At 39.8% G+C, this 15,267-nt stretch overlaps 1 protein-coding gene across 1 annotated transcript in view; it reads left to right on the plus strand.

The window, feature by feature from the left end:
- LOC113407915 (uncharacterized protein C6orf201 homolog) overlaps positions 1–15,267 on the plus strand; it is a 25,814-nt gene continuing 10,547 nt past the window's right edge. The window contains exons 1-2 of the mRNA XM_029913208.1: positions 1–104; positions 8,400–8,758. Coding sequence (XP_029769068.1) covers positions 1–104; positions 8,400–8,758 — 463 coding nt within the window. The remainder of the gene's footprint in view (positions 105–8,399; positions 8,759–15,267) is intronic.

Genomic DNA, 15,267 nt, shown 5'->3' on the forward strand with positions numbered 1-15,267 from the left:
ATGGATCCATCTGCGAAGCAGACACATCATGAATGTACAAGTCCTTCCCCCTGGGGTTTTATCATTTCTGCTATGGTGCAAGAATCTGAAAAATGTCTGCCAAGGTGTGATGTTCACATCACCATCCGCTAGTGCTAGAACTCAGGGTCATTAATTTGGCTTGTGAATCATTTTTACTTTTCATCAAGGGACCACCATCCAAATCCTGATAGACAATATTGCAGTGATGTACTATGTAAGCAGACAAGGAGGAACAAGATCATCCCCTCTGTGTCAGGAGATTATTCATCTATCGGTGTGGTGAGTTCGGCATTGTCAGTTTGATAGCCCTGCGCTTGACTGGGGTTCAGAATAGTTTCGTAGGCCAAGTCAGCCGGAAGTGCTCTTCCATTCATAAATGAACCCTGAAAGGTTCAGTCCCCACAGTTACAAAAAATTTATGGGACGTTTCCCCCACAGACTTTTTTGCAACCAACTCAAACAAGAAGTGTTACATTATTTTGCTCCCAAGGAGGAATGCACCCAGGCTTCCTTTGGATGCATTTCTGATTTGGTGGAACACAAATCTAATATAAATTTTCCCTCTGATTCCATTAGTTCCCAGAGTCCTCAGAAAAATAAGCCAGAGCAAGGCCAAATTAATTCTGACAGCACAATCGTGGGTGCACCAGTTTTGGTACTTGGAGCCAATGTATCTAGAAGTTTGTCCATCTTCATACTCCCAGTTCTTCCAGAAAACATTTTGCAGAGCCTATTCTACATCTGGACCCATCTACATCATTTCTACATCTGATAGTATGGGATAGCTGGCTAAGTTTGGTAGACATATGTTGTTCTTCTACAATGCAGGACATTCCAATTCATAGCAGGAAAGTTTTGTGGAGGTTTACATATAAAGCTAACTGGAAACATTTTTCATTATGGGCTGCTTAACATCCTCTTCAATCCTTGGAGACTTCCATTCCTATCACTCTGGATCATTTGTTATCCCTGAAACTCTCAGGACTTTCAGTCAGCTCCATTAAGGTTCATTTTGCAGCAATGTCACCCTCCCGTTCAGGGTCTCACAGTATTTTCACACCTGACTGGGTCTAAATTTCTGAAGGGGCTGGTTCATGTGTTTCCACCAGTTAAGGAAATTCCCCCTCCCTAGGACTTAAATGTAGCACTTCTATCTTTGATGGAACACCTATTTGAGCTTATGTCATCATGTATTTTATACCACCTTTTCTATTAAAACGGCATTCTTGGTGGCTTTTACATCTGCTTGAGTGAACAAGATTCAGGCATTAATGGCAGGACTTCTTTTCACAAGACAGAGCAACTCTTTGACCTCTCCAAAAACTTTTATTCAAAGTAGTTTCAGACTTTCACTTGAACTAGTACATACATATTATTACCAGTATTTTTACCTAGGGCAGTGGTTCCCAAACTTGTTCTGCTGCTTGTGCAGGGAAAACCCCTGGTGGGCCGGGCCGGGCCGGGTTGTTTACCTGCCGCGTCCGCAGGTTCGGCCGATCACGGCTCCCAGTGGCCGCGGTTCGCTGCTCCAGGCCAATGGGAGCTGCTGGAAGTGGTGGCCATTACGTCCCTCGGCCCGCGCTGCTTCCAGCAGCTCCCATTGGCCTGGAGCAGCGAACCGCGGCCACTGGGAGCCATGATCGGCCAAACCTGCGGACGCGGCAGGTAAACAACCCGGCCCGCCAGGGGCTTTCCCTGCACAAGCAGCGGAACAAGTTTGGGAACCACTGACCTAGGTCCTCACTCATCTCCTGCAGAAGCAAAACTCCATACATGGTGCATTGAGTGCCCTTTCCTATTATCTCCCTAGGATAAAGTCTTTCTGCAAGTCACCCAGTCTGTAACTTTTGGAGACGGTCTAGAGGGCAGGCTATTTTGCCTCTGAGATTCTCAAAGTGACTTTCAGACTATCAGGATTTCACATGAATTTAATAAATTAGCTTCTCCTTCTCAGATCAAAGCACACTCCTAGAGCTCAGGCAGCCTCCTTAGCTTATTTGAGGAGCATCTCTAGATCTGAAATCTATAGGGCAGCTATTTGGCGCTTGATACATACCTTTACCAATCATTATTCCCTAGTGGTAGATTCTACACCTGACATTCAATTTGGCAGGATAATCCTACAGTCCTTATTTAAATAGGATTCCTGGCACTCACCTCGTTAAGGAGACAACTGCTAGACAGTCACCTAGAGTTGGATCCATATGAACAAATACTCGAACAGTTACTGTAATGTAAGTAACGGTGGTTCTTCAATTATTTTGTCCACACAGATCCCATGAGCCATCCTTCTTCCACACTAATGCAAAGTCCTTTAGCTTTGGAATTCTCTTCTGTATTGGCATTTGGGGCTGCTATGCCCTTTATGCCTTTGAGTGGAGGGTGCATGGATATGTAGAGTGCATGTATGGCCCCAACAGACACTACTGGCCAAAAAAAAATCCAATCTTGGGCAGTGGGAGCATATTCGTACCTAGAATGGGATCCACATGGAGAAATCATCTAGAAGAACAACAGGTACTGTAAAGTAAGTAACAGGTCTCTTCATTGACTAAACTGTAGGTCTGTCTAGGAATTTACACCAAATCTAACTTCACATTCCATTTCAAACATACTTTCTTCCTTTGCCTATGTCTCTTCTCTTTGCCACAGATGCTACTTTTTATTTTAATTCTATTACTGTATTCTGTAGTCTGCACAAAGTGTTTTGGGATACAATTTGTGTGGATGGCACTTGTAAAAAAAATCAAGTGTTTGGAGTTGCAAACAGTTTCAGAAGAAGTTAAATCATTTGTAGCAGTTGTGCTTATTCTTTTACATAGTAAGGAAATTGGGATTCTCCTATACTGTAGTAGTATTTATTGCTGGAAATGATGATAGAGAAGGTTGGGACTATATTTCCCTTTTGCTAACTGCCAGTTTTTTGTACTCCTTTATAATCTTTTGAAAAAAATGTTTGTTTTGTGATGCAACATGCTTATTCCCCACCCCCTTCTTTTTTTTTTTTTTTTTTTTTTGAGGAGTGATAAATGAAGTGGGTGTGAGAGCTTAGCTGAGACTAAACATGTTTCTGCACAAAATAAATCCACTGCCACACCACAACTAAATCTTCAGAACCTCTTGCAGTTGTGTACTTCTCTCATCTGAGTCCACTGTTCCTTCTATTAGTGAATTTCAATACTACGCAATTTGTTCTCACTCCAAGAGAATTATGTAAATAGAATTAGTCCCAACAACAAGTAGTGGAAGACAATACTTGTTACCTTTCTCCATGTCTAATTGTTTCCATTTACTATTTGTCTGCATTCTTCTACTCAACTAGATTTATATTTGTAGTGTTGCTCCCTACAAATTTCCTTGACTTTTCATATTAATGTTGTATCTGAAACGCTATTAAAATCCCTACTAAGCTCCATGTAAATGTATTCCCTGTTCTTCAGATACTTACTAATATCAATCTCTACTTTTTTTAGTCAATAATATTTTATGCTTTATTTTAAAGCCCACAGTTTCAGTTAAATTGAAATTAATGCTCATTGGCACTAAAACACTGTCTGGAATCCTCTTCCTCATAGTGAAATCTATCAACTCTATTGTCCTGGAATAAAATGTTGTCCTCCAAGCAGCGTGATCAAATATTCTTGAGATCATCTTCTCTCTTTGCACATTGCTGAATCTCTTTGTGGCTGAGACCCCACTGCTTTATAATAAGGAGCAGGATAAATGGAAGGTTCAGTGTTGAGAGAGAATACAACAGTTGCCTTTAGTACAAAAAATAGTATCTGCCATAATGGCATGATTAGAAGAGCCTGACTAGAAGAGCAGAGAAAATTCGACAAGGACTATGCATATGGGATCAATTAAGTTAATGATATATCTTAAGTTTAAATACATGGAATATTGCCATCAAATCACAGAAACAAAATATGTAGCAGTTCAGAGTTTATTGCTATCTGTTGGGGAGGGTGGAATATATGTTCGCTTAAAACACCACTTCCACATCCTAAAAATATCAATAATAAATCAAGTTAAGACCCTGAAAGTATAATAAAATTGATGAATGATAACATAAAAGCTGAGTCTGAACATTTGTTTCCTGACAGCATAACAAATCATAAATCATGATTACAATTGAATAATCTCACAATGTGCTGCTGTATACTTTTTTATAAGTACAAGTTTATCAGAACTCTGTTCTTCAGACCTTTACTCTGTCATCAATCACCAAGACATTATGACCCAATCAAAAGGTCTAAGGAGGACTTACAGCTTAGGGTTTCAATTAATATGTGGATTGCAGCAATGTTATATTAGACTGATAGTACACGCTGTTCAGACTGAATTTACACTAAATAGGTAAATGAACACCTGAAGAATATATTATGGTCTACATTATTTTTAGATTGTGGGCAAGCCATTTTGGCTGGGCTATATGTTTAGCATGCACACATCTGAAAATTGTTGTTTTCATAGGTAGAAATAGTTATATTTTGAGTTTTAAAGAGCTAGGTGTGTTCTCATGGTTACTAAACACTTTTTTTTTTTTTTTTTTTTTAAATGGTCAGTGAGTGGAATTAAAATGTTCAATGAAAAGGCTCCATTATCCCACGACTACTCCTTAAACCAATAAATGTTCCCCAGCTCTTAGCCCCACTCCACAGTTACTTTGTGAGATAAACAACCCTAAATATAAAACAAATCAATCTTTATGTTTCACACTTGATCAGGGTCTTCAGAATTGGAAGAAACTGACAATGACCACAGAGCGGCCAGGTCTACACTACAAACTTATATTGGTAAAACAACATTGTTCAGGGGGTATGAAAAATCCACACCCCTGAATGACACAGTTATACCGACCTAACCCCACCGGTGTAGACAGAACTATGTCAACGGGAGGGCTTGACCTACCAACATAGCTACCACCTCTCGTGGAAGTGGATTAACTATGACGATGGGAGAAGCTCTCCCATCAGCGTAGTATCATCTTCACTGAAGCTGTGCCACTGCAGTGTTTTAAGTGTAGACCTGCCCAGAGGCTGTCATATAAAAGCTGGCATGGTAGAATTGGTCCAATACATATGCAAGGAAAAAACACCCCAGTTTCTTTCTCACAAGATTTATTAGGTTGTAATAACTTGCATGTTTGCCCAATTTTTTTCCTTCAGTTATTAACAAAGCAGTCACTAACACTGACCAGCCTAATTAAGGTTTCATAATCATTTCCATTATAACCTTGTTTTCATGTACTTTTAACTATCCACAATTTCTCTCTTTGGGGATGAATTTTTCCAAGTTTCTCCTCTACTTAAAAATTATTTCTCCTGAAAAGCTGAGGAAAAATTGTGTCAGTCACTTCTGAGTTAAGAGAATGAAAAAATAATTTGTTTCTGCTGTTAACAAGTTGCTCTTATGCTTTCCCACAGGGAGATAAAATAACTATGTTGAGTAATTTTGTATCTGCAAATTTTGCCACATCACTGTTCACTCCCCTTTTTCAGATCATTTATGAAGATGTTGAACAGCACAGGTCCCAGTAGGGATCGTTGGGGGACCCCACTATTTACCTATCCCCATTGTGAAAAGTGACCATTTATTCCTACCCTTTGTTTCCGATCTTTTAAGCAGTTACTGATTCATGAGGGGATGTTTCCTCTCATCCCATGACTGCTTACATTGCTTAAGAGCCACTGGTGAGGGACCTTGTCAAAGGCATTTTGAAAGTCCAAGTATACTATATGGACTGGATCACCCTTGTCCACATGCTTATTGACCCCCTCTAAGAATTCTAATAGGTTGGTGAAGCCTGATTTCCTTTTACAAAAGCTGTGTTGACTCTTCTCCAACATATCATGTTTTATTTGTGTCTGATATTTCTGTCCTTTACTATAGTTTCAGTTAATTGGCTTCATACTGAAGTTAGGCTTTCTGGCCTGTAATTTCCAGGATCACCTCTAGAGCCCCTTTTTTTTTTTTTTTTTTTTAAATTAGCATTACATTAGCTACCCTTCAGTCATCTGGTACAGAGGCTGGTTTAAGTGATAGGTTACATAGCACAGATAGTAGTTCTGCAATTTCATATTTGAGTGCCTTCAAAATTCTTGGGTGAATACCATCTGGTCCCAGTGACTTATTACTGTTTAGTATGTCAATTTGTTCCAAACCTCCTCTATTGGCACCTTAGTTTGGGACAGTTCCTGAGATTTATCACCTAAAAAGAATGGCTCAGATGTAGAGATCTCTCCCACATCCTCGGCAGAGAAAACCGTTGTAAAGAATTCATTTTGCTTCTCTGCAATGGCATTGCCTTCCTAGTGTGCTCTCTTAGCACCTCAATCGTCCAGGGGCCCCAATGACTGTTTGGCAGGCTTCCTGCTTCTAATGCAAATGATTTTTTTGTTGATAGTTTTTGTGTCTTTAGCGAATTACTCTTCAGATTCTTTTTTGGCTCACCTTCTTCTATTTTTACACTTGACTTCCCAGAGTTAATACCTTTTTCTATTTTCTTCATTAGGATTTGACTTCCAATTTTTAAAATATGCCTTTTTGCCTCTAATTGCCTCTTTTACTCTGCCGTTTAGCCATGGTGGCATTTTTTTTGGCCCTCTTACTGTTTTTATGTTAACATTTATTTGGGGAATATGTCTAGTTTGAGCCTCTATTATGGTGTTTTTTTTAAAAGTCTCCATACAGAGTGCAGGCATTTCACCCTTGTGGCTCTTTCTTTTAATTTCCACTTACTAACTTCCTCATTTTTGCGTAGCTTCCCTTTTTGAAGTTAAATGCTACTATGGGTGGGTGCCTTTGGCATTTCCCCCCTGCAAGAATGTTAAATGTAATTACATTATGGTTACTAGTATCAGAGAGATAGCCGTGTTAGTCTGGATCTGTAAAAGCAGCAAAGAGTCCTGTGGCACCTTATAGACTAACAGACGTATTGGAGCATGAGCTTTCGTGGGTGAATACCCACTTCGTCAGATGCATGTGGTTACTGTTACTGAGTGGTTCAGCTATATTCACCTCTTGGACCAGAACCTGTGCTCCATTTTGGACTAAATCAAGAATTGCCTCTCCCCTTATGGGTTGCAGGATGAGCTGCTCCTACAGGCATTCATTTCTGTCTAGAAATTTTTGAGGTGACATATACCTAGTCTATATAAGGATAGCCAAAATCCCCCGTTAATATGAGGATGTCAAAATCCCCCATTATTACTTCATTTTCTGCCTTTGTAGCCTCTCTTATCCCCTGGAGCATTTCACAATCACTCTCGCCATCCTGGTCAGGTGGTATATTCCTACTACTATACTATTTTTTTTAAAATACTCATCAGCTCCTCCTCCCTCTCTTCCCCCCAGCATCTCCCGTCCGCTGGCAGCCCCACCGATCAGTGCCTCCCCGTCCCTCCCAGCGCCTCCCACCCATCACGATCAGCTGTTCCATGGCATGCAGGAAGTGCTGGTGAGAAAAGGGGAGGAGCAGGGGCAGGAAGAGGTGGGGCGGGGCCTTGGAAGAAAGGGTGGAGTGGGGGCAGAGCCAGGGGGAGTACCACCCAGGCACATTAGAAAGTCGGGCCTCTGCTAAGGGATTTCTGCGCCTGAACTGTGTACTGCTGCATACCTGTCAGCTTACCCTCAGCCCTTAGTTTAAAAAATCCTCTATGACCTTTTTAAATGTCACATGCCAGCAATCTGGTTCCATTTTGGTTTAAGTGGTGCCTATCATTCCTGCATACGCTCCTCCTTACCCAAAAGGTTTCTCAGTTCTTAATAAACCTAAACCCCTCCTCCCTTCACCATCGTGTCGTCCATGCATTGAGGCCCTGCAGTTTTGCCTGTCTTTCTGGCCCTGCGTGTGGAACTGGAAGCAGTCTAGAGAATGCTACCATGGAGGTAGGTCCTGGACTTTAATCTCTTACCAAGCAGCTTAAATTTGGCCTCCAAAGCCTCTCACCTACCTTTCCCTATGTCACTGGTACCCACATGCATCATGACCACTGGCTCCTCCCAAGCAATGCACGTACATCTATCTAGCGGTCTCATGAGATCCACAACCTTTGGGCCCAGTAGGCAATTAACCATGCGGGTTTCCCGGTCATCACAAAACCAAACTGTCTAATAATCAAATCCTACTAATAATCCAAATTACTACTACCTATAACTATTCATCTTATAACACAGGAAATTAAAAGATCTTGGAGCTCATAGTCTAGAAGGAGGAGATAGCAATGTCAACTGTCAGAGTCCACTTGATGTTACGGACCCAGTATTAGTCCTAGAACATGAAGCAATAGAATGTAACCACTCAGCTCCTGAGCCCACTATCTAGTGTGTTGGAGCATACATTCTCCTCCTTCCACTGTCTTTTTGTGATGTCACAGAACTATTGTGACTTCTGTGATCCAAAGCAGCAAGGCCAAGGATGTGAGAGCCCGATTCCCACCAGCTGGGCACTTTGTTCAGCCTGTCTGTAAAGGAGAGAGGAGAGTTCAGCCTACCTTGCAAGAGTGTTTACTTACCTTGTCCCATGAAATAAAGGGCCATCTCGCTTCAAGAAGGATGTCTGGGGAGCGAGCTTTCCTGAAACTGCCCCCACTAGGAAGGTGTCAGAAAGTTAACTCCTGTAACAAGGAGGAGGATATCTACAAAATGTTTACAAAACTATCCAGACTTCACTGCAAACTGCAGGATCCGCTGAAGGAGCTGCTTTATCAGTGCGCTAGTGAGGAGGAAGGAGAATGTATGTATATACATTTGTATATAATCTATAGTTATGGGGCAGGCAGGCGCCAAAACTTTGCCTTGCTTCTGAGGGAGAGATGTCAGTTGCCAATAGCACAGGAATAACAGCACCTAAAATATACGAAATGGAGTGGAGATTACAGGTGCCCTCCTCTTTACCGATGAAGCACGGCCTTTGGTAATGACTAGTCCTATCATGTGATACCACTTGGATCAAGGTGTAACACCATATGCTGGGAACCGTCATCTCCACAGGCCACCCTCCATGTTAAAGATGAAGGTGGCTGTAGCTGCATTTGGCTTGTGAGTTACATGTTGGCTGTTTGCAATGTGCTGCTTAATGTTAGGAAGCAGTCAACCTGACATGGTTACAAGTCAAAATGGACCAGAGTTGTGACTTGGATGACTGGAAAGGGTGGTTCTTCTGCTTCAGCATCCATACATTGTGTACTAGAATATTTTAATGTTTTTAAAGATGAAGGATTAATTCATCGTTAAGGGTTCACTTGGCAGCCATTTCTGCCTTTGTTTGATAGTAGATACTTTATTTGATAGTAGATCATTGTTTGTACATAATGCCATTAAGAAATGGATGAAGGGCTTATCTGTGCATCCTCCTTTGAGACATACTTTCCTTCCTTGGGATCTCAATTTGGTTGTAGCCAGGCTGATGAAACCACCCGTTGAACCTTTTGCTGAGTGTTCTTTACATTGTTTATCTATTAAAATGGCTTTTATTGTTATAACATCTGCCAGAAGGGTGAGTGAGCTAAATGCTCTTATGGCTGATCCATCATTCACTATTTTCCATGTGATAGTGGTTCTTTAGCCTGATCCCAGGTTTTTGCCAAAGGTAGTTTCAGATTTTCATGTCAATCTGTTCATTAATTCGCTGTTTTTTCACCCAAGCCACATTCTAATAAGGTTGAATTGACTTTACATACTTTGGATGTAAGGCTGGTCCTTGCTTCTTATTTAGACAGAACTAAAAGTTTTCATAAATCATCCAGATTGTTTTTGTTGTTCTAAAAATCACATGGGATATACAGTTTTTCCCCAGACCATTTCTAGATGAATTAAGCTATTTATTGTTGAATGTTATTTGTTGGCAGAGACTCCTATACCTGGGACAATACATCCATATTCCACTAAAGCTGTGGCAATCATTTTTGTTTGTATTAAACAAGTCTCTGCTCTGGGGATTTGCAGAGCTGCTACCTGGAGTTCTGTTCACAACTTTCACTACGCATTATGCTTTGGACTTGGCTGCTAATGCAGATGTTGAATTTGTTAGAGCGGTGCTGCAGTCTCTATTCATTTACAACTCTGTGCCTAGCTCCATGTTATTTTCAGCACTGCTTATCAGTCTATCCCGTAAGTGGGAATATGCAGAGCCATTCAAAGAAGAAATGAAGGTTACTCACTTGTAACTGGAGTTCTTTGAGATGGCGCTGCATATTCACACTTCCCACCCACCTCCCCCTCTTTGTCAGAGTCATAGTCACTTTTTGTTCTCTGCCATTGCAGTGGAAGGAATTGAGGTGATAGCGGGTGCTGCACCCCTTATATAGCCTTGCTCTCAGGACCTTCCGAGATGCTGAGGGGAAAGGCTGGGGGTGCCAAAGCATGCTAACAGACACTGCTGGGAGAAGGTTCTACCATAAGGCACCACAAGGCAGTGCAGTACCCGTAAGTGTGAATATGCTGAGCCATTTCTAAGAACTCCAGGCACCAGTAAGAATCCTTCATTTATTCCTTAAATGCTTACGATGTTGTAAGCTTCTTTTTGTTATGTTCTTTTGCAATTGGCTAGGATCTGAATGTAAGCATTTAATGTAACAATTTCCTGATATCCTTGTGACATGAATAGTGAGATGATTTATGTACCAATATGTAATCAAATGAACTTTCCTATAACTGGTTACTACTATAAGAAGCCATTTGAGTATTAGCATGTTTATATTAATTGAGGAATTAGCAATCTGGCAATGCTTAAGCAACCTCCTTACTAAACTCAGGAAGACAAGAAGAACCTCTCAAAAGATTGTTAAGAAGAAAAGACAATACCTTCGATGACGATTTAAGTTCAAAGATTCTAAGAATCATTTAAGTTTAAAAGCACTTAAAGCTGAAAGACTTTTTTTAGAAAATAGGAGCATTTGGACCCATTTGAAACAGACGTTAAATTGTTATTAAGTCTGGATGGAACCAAGGGGATAACTCAGTAAATGAATTGAATAAAAAGTTAAAACTCCAACTTGAAAAAATGAGAATTTCTTGCCACAAGGACAAAAGCAGTATAACTATAATGTTTAATTACAATCCTGCTACATATGCATTAGCAGGTTGCATATTAAGTGAGCTGAGGATGCTACCAAAACCATCCCATGAAGGTGCTGAGCCTATGAAAAGTGACAGAGGCTGATATCCGAATCCAGCCAAGCCCCTGAAAGAGGTGTGTCTTCCACCTTCAGAAGAAAGAAAAGAGAGACTCTCATGTTCTTCAGCACTGAGCTCAGCCTGTTTATTTAATATCCTCAACTTACAAGCAAACAAATAGCAATGACAAGACAGTTGTAACAAACAAAGCAGCCAAAATCTTTTGGTCTTCCTTCTGCAATAGGACATGGGCATATTTAACTTTCACACATCTTCCACCTACATGTGGACTTTCACATGATGGTGTAATGGGAAACTATTTATTCTGAAATATTCTCCAAGACGTCAGGACCAACTCAAAAGATTTTTTTTGCAGTGAATGGGCATTTCTTTTAACTGCCTGACTATTTTGGAAACTTGAGAATCTCTATTTTGAGATGAATAGTGTAATAGAGATGTCTAGACACTTAAACCTAATATAAGATGAACAAAGATTTCTAATTTTCTTGCAACTCATAATGTAAAAAATTATAAAAGAGATAGAGACAGAGTAACATTGTCACCGAAATCTTGGTCAGAAAGAAATCCCAAATAGGTATGTATCAAATACTTCCTAAAAAGTAGAAAAAGAAAGAAGTATCTCGACAAGCTAAAAGGAATGTGGGTGAAACTCACTCCTCTGCCAAGAGCCTGCCCAAAGCTTAGGTACTACTTGAGCTGTAGTTTGAGTGGGATTTAAGTGATGCATTGCTCTTCTGTTTCATGGGGGTGAATTTCACCCTATATGAATTGGCAAATCAGAAATTTCTGTAGATCTTCCTCCAAAGCAAGACTACGGAACAACAAACAACTAGTTTTAAGGTTGGGGGGCAGAGACTTCCTTACAGAATAGAAGCAATTCTTTGGGCATTAAGAGATGACTATATTCCCCTTTAATGATAATGTTCAAATGACTAGTGTAGCCACATCTTATCATATCTGATTGGCTTGGAGATTGAATCTAAGAAAAGGAAATCCCAGGTTCATTTTTTCTCAGCAGCTGTAGCCTAAAAAGGTGTGTCTGCATTTTAATGTAATTCTTAATCAATGTCAGTGATTGTTTTAATGCTACTTTGCAAAAGATTAAAAGAGAATGCCGGAAGGGACTAATGTAAGAATGGGAGGATTATATTTTAATAAAATTAATCCTGCCTATAAAAGGAGACCTGTGAGTGTCCATCTGGACAAATCCAATTGTACTTTTCTAAGTAGCAACATTAAACTTGACACTCCAATCCACAAAACACTTGTGAGAATGTGTGAAAGGAAAGGACCTGTGAATCAAGGACTTTGGAGGGTGCAACTAACAAAATACCTCTGACTTGCTAAAAGAGATTTTAAATCCTGAGAGATTACTGCCAGAAATTTCAAATGAGTTTCAGGAGGCAGGTGGGTTGGAATGGGGAGAATGGACATCCTTCTCAACTACACCTTACAAAGGAAAAAAGTCTATGTTAATGGCAGAACACAAGTTACCTCACACCACTGATTGAGGCGGCTGATAAAGAGCCCAGATCTTATTGATTCTGCCCTTTCACTATCAAAGATGAAAACGCTCTGATCTGAACGGGCAGTTCTAGATGCAGTCACTAAAACATTATCCTTGGGCTTCAGAATCAATATCAAATAGGGAAATAGTGTTTTGATTTTTAAAGTAGAACAAAAGTCCAAGTATAAGGAATTTTGTCTCTTCCCAAGGAAGGAGAAAGTAAGGCTGTATTCAAGGTACCTGTAAAATACATGTACAGATGGAACTCATTTTTCTGAAGTCTTCAGAGTTTCTTATTTGAATGATTATATGAATGTTCTTTGTAGGGAATGGAGAGCTCAACTTGTTCTCCTCTTCCTCAAACATGGAGATCAGGAGAATTGCTTGAGTTCCTAAATCAGTAGTAGAGATGGGTCTCAACAGGAACACCAAATTTAAACATCCCATTACCTCTGGGTTGAAATCTGAATCCTATCCAGATTCAGGTTGTGTGGCTTAGGCCCATCTCTGGTCAGTACCAAAGAACCATGGGATCAGAACAGATCCTAATTAGAATATCAGACACACCCAATAAAGTAGTTTAACTAACCAGACATTTACTAACCTCCTTATCCCTAACTAAAGGAATAATTTACTGAAAGTGTCACTAAGATATACAGAAGGCAGAATTGCGGCCTAACCATTTAAAAAAAGAAAAAAACACCTACATAAAACAAGTACTCCATACTCAGCTCCCACAAAGGCAACATTTATGTCAGTCCATAATATCCAATGGCAGAATGAGTTGGCTGCTTTCACTACTATCTAGGGAAAAGCAGAGATGCGATCCTATAGCTTTTTCCAGGTCAAGTGACCTTAACACCAAATTTGCTAATTTCTAATTTTAGTCTCTTCCTGGCTGCAGAATACAAGTTGCCCCTTCTCCTAAAATACTGTAACAATTTCTCAATTCAACATGGGCTGATCTGAGTATATCTCAAAAGGATCCTATTCCTATTCTAAACAAGGAACAAGAAGTTCACTGACTAAAGGTGTTCTAAATATCATTTGTTTTTTACATTGCTGTTCAATATATATTTCATTTTTCTTACCCTGGAACGTGTAAAAACATGACAACACATCCATTAAAAAGAAGCACCAGTTAATACTGTGGTTTTCAAACTTTTTAGGCTGCATACCCCTTTCCAAATAATGTAGTCTACCACCTACCCCCATCTGAGATAGGGTCAGAATATACCTATGATTAGATTGCCAACTCTTACTAAATAAAATGCGGTGTCCACCATTACAGAGTTTGCGTACCCCTAAGGATATATGTACCCCAGTTTGAAAACCACTACCTTAATATATTTATCAACTTTACATTTACCCTAAGATAAATTAATATATATGATACTATAGTAAAATGATTGTGGTTTACGATCTTTGAATGTTCAGTAGAAAAATGTCTTTGGGGTGGTGAAGACCCCAACAATATTCAGCTCCTGAAAGAAATTAAATATTAATGGTGCTAACCATAAAGTTAGATCAAAATATCAAAGACATTCAGGTAACCATGGTTGACGCTATTATTACAGAGCCACACCTTCTACAAAAAATAATATACATTTATGGCATGACTTTCAAACATGCTGAGCACTCACAGCAATGTTTAGCTTTAATGGGAGTTGTGGATGTGCAATACCTCCAAAAATCAGGTCCTTAAAGTGCTCTACACAGTTCATCCAAAGGGATCCAGAATCACAAATTGTGGACCTGATTCTGCAAGCTGCTCGGTGCTGGCTAAGGCTTATGCCTGCATGGAACCTTACTGAAGTAAGTGGGGCTCTAAACAAATAGAGAGATCCCTACCTGTTTAGATCAGCGTATGAGATCAGGTCTATATAGAAGGATCACATCACCCACTACTAAAATGCAGCCAACTCTAGAGCAGAATGCAGCAGCTGTTTAGCAGAGTATTGCAAAGCTCTTCTGTATTCTATTCCCTCCATCACAGATAATATAAAACAAATTTCCCTTTATTAAAGTATATGTTTACTAAAAAAAAACCTTTTAAAGCTTTAACTATTATCCTATGGACATGATTAAATAGTGTGGTTAGAGCAGAAATATTGTATTACTACACACTGATAAGTGAATGATTCTCAAATAATTTCCCCCTTTTGCTGTACTGCCAGGCTCGATTCAACAATGAGTCAGCACCCACACAAAAAAATCATATGATTTTTAAAAATAATACATTTTGGGGTCTTTGTATTTGCATTCTGATTTAGGGGTCACATTTTCCAACTTCTCTCCACAACCATGAGGGCTAGGAACATACTACTATTAAAAAAAAAAAAGAATGATAGCTGTGATTCTCATGTAATGGCATGACTTCAGGAACTAGGGCTTTAAAAAAAAAATCCATATATCACAGGACTCACAATAAAAATCACAGGAGTTGGTAACAGTGCTGGCCCATTGCATGATCTGATGACAGTGGTTGACTTTAATGATATCTTTGCCTGAGCAAAGACCAATCAGGAATTATAGTATTTCACCCATAGTCATTATTTTGTTACCTCAGTCATGGAGCTCCAGCAAACTCAAACTTCCAC

The sequence above is a fragment of the Terrapene carolina genome, unplaced genomic scaffold (assembly GCF_002925995.2).
Source record: "Terrapene carolina triunguis isolate 2854851 unplaced genomic scaffold, T_m_triunguis-2.0 Scaffold55, whole genome shotgun sequence".
In the NCBI taxonomy this organism is placed as follows: domain Eukaryota; kingdom Metazoa; phylum Chordata; order Testudines; family Emydidae; genus Terrapene; species Terrapene triunguis.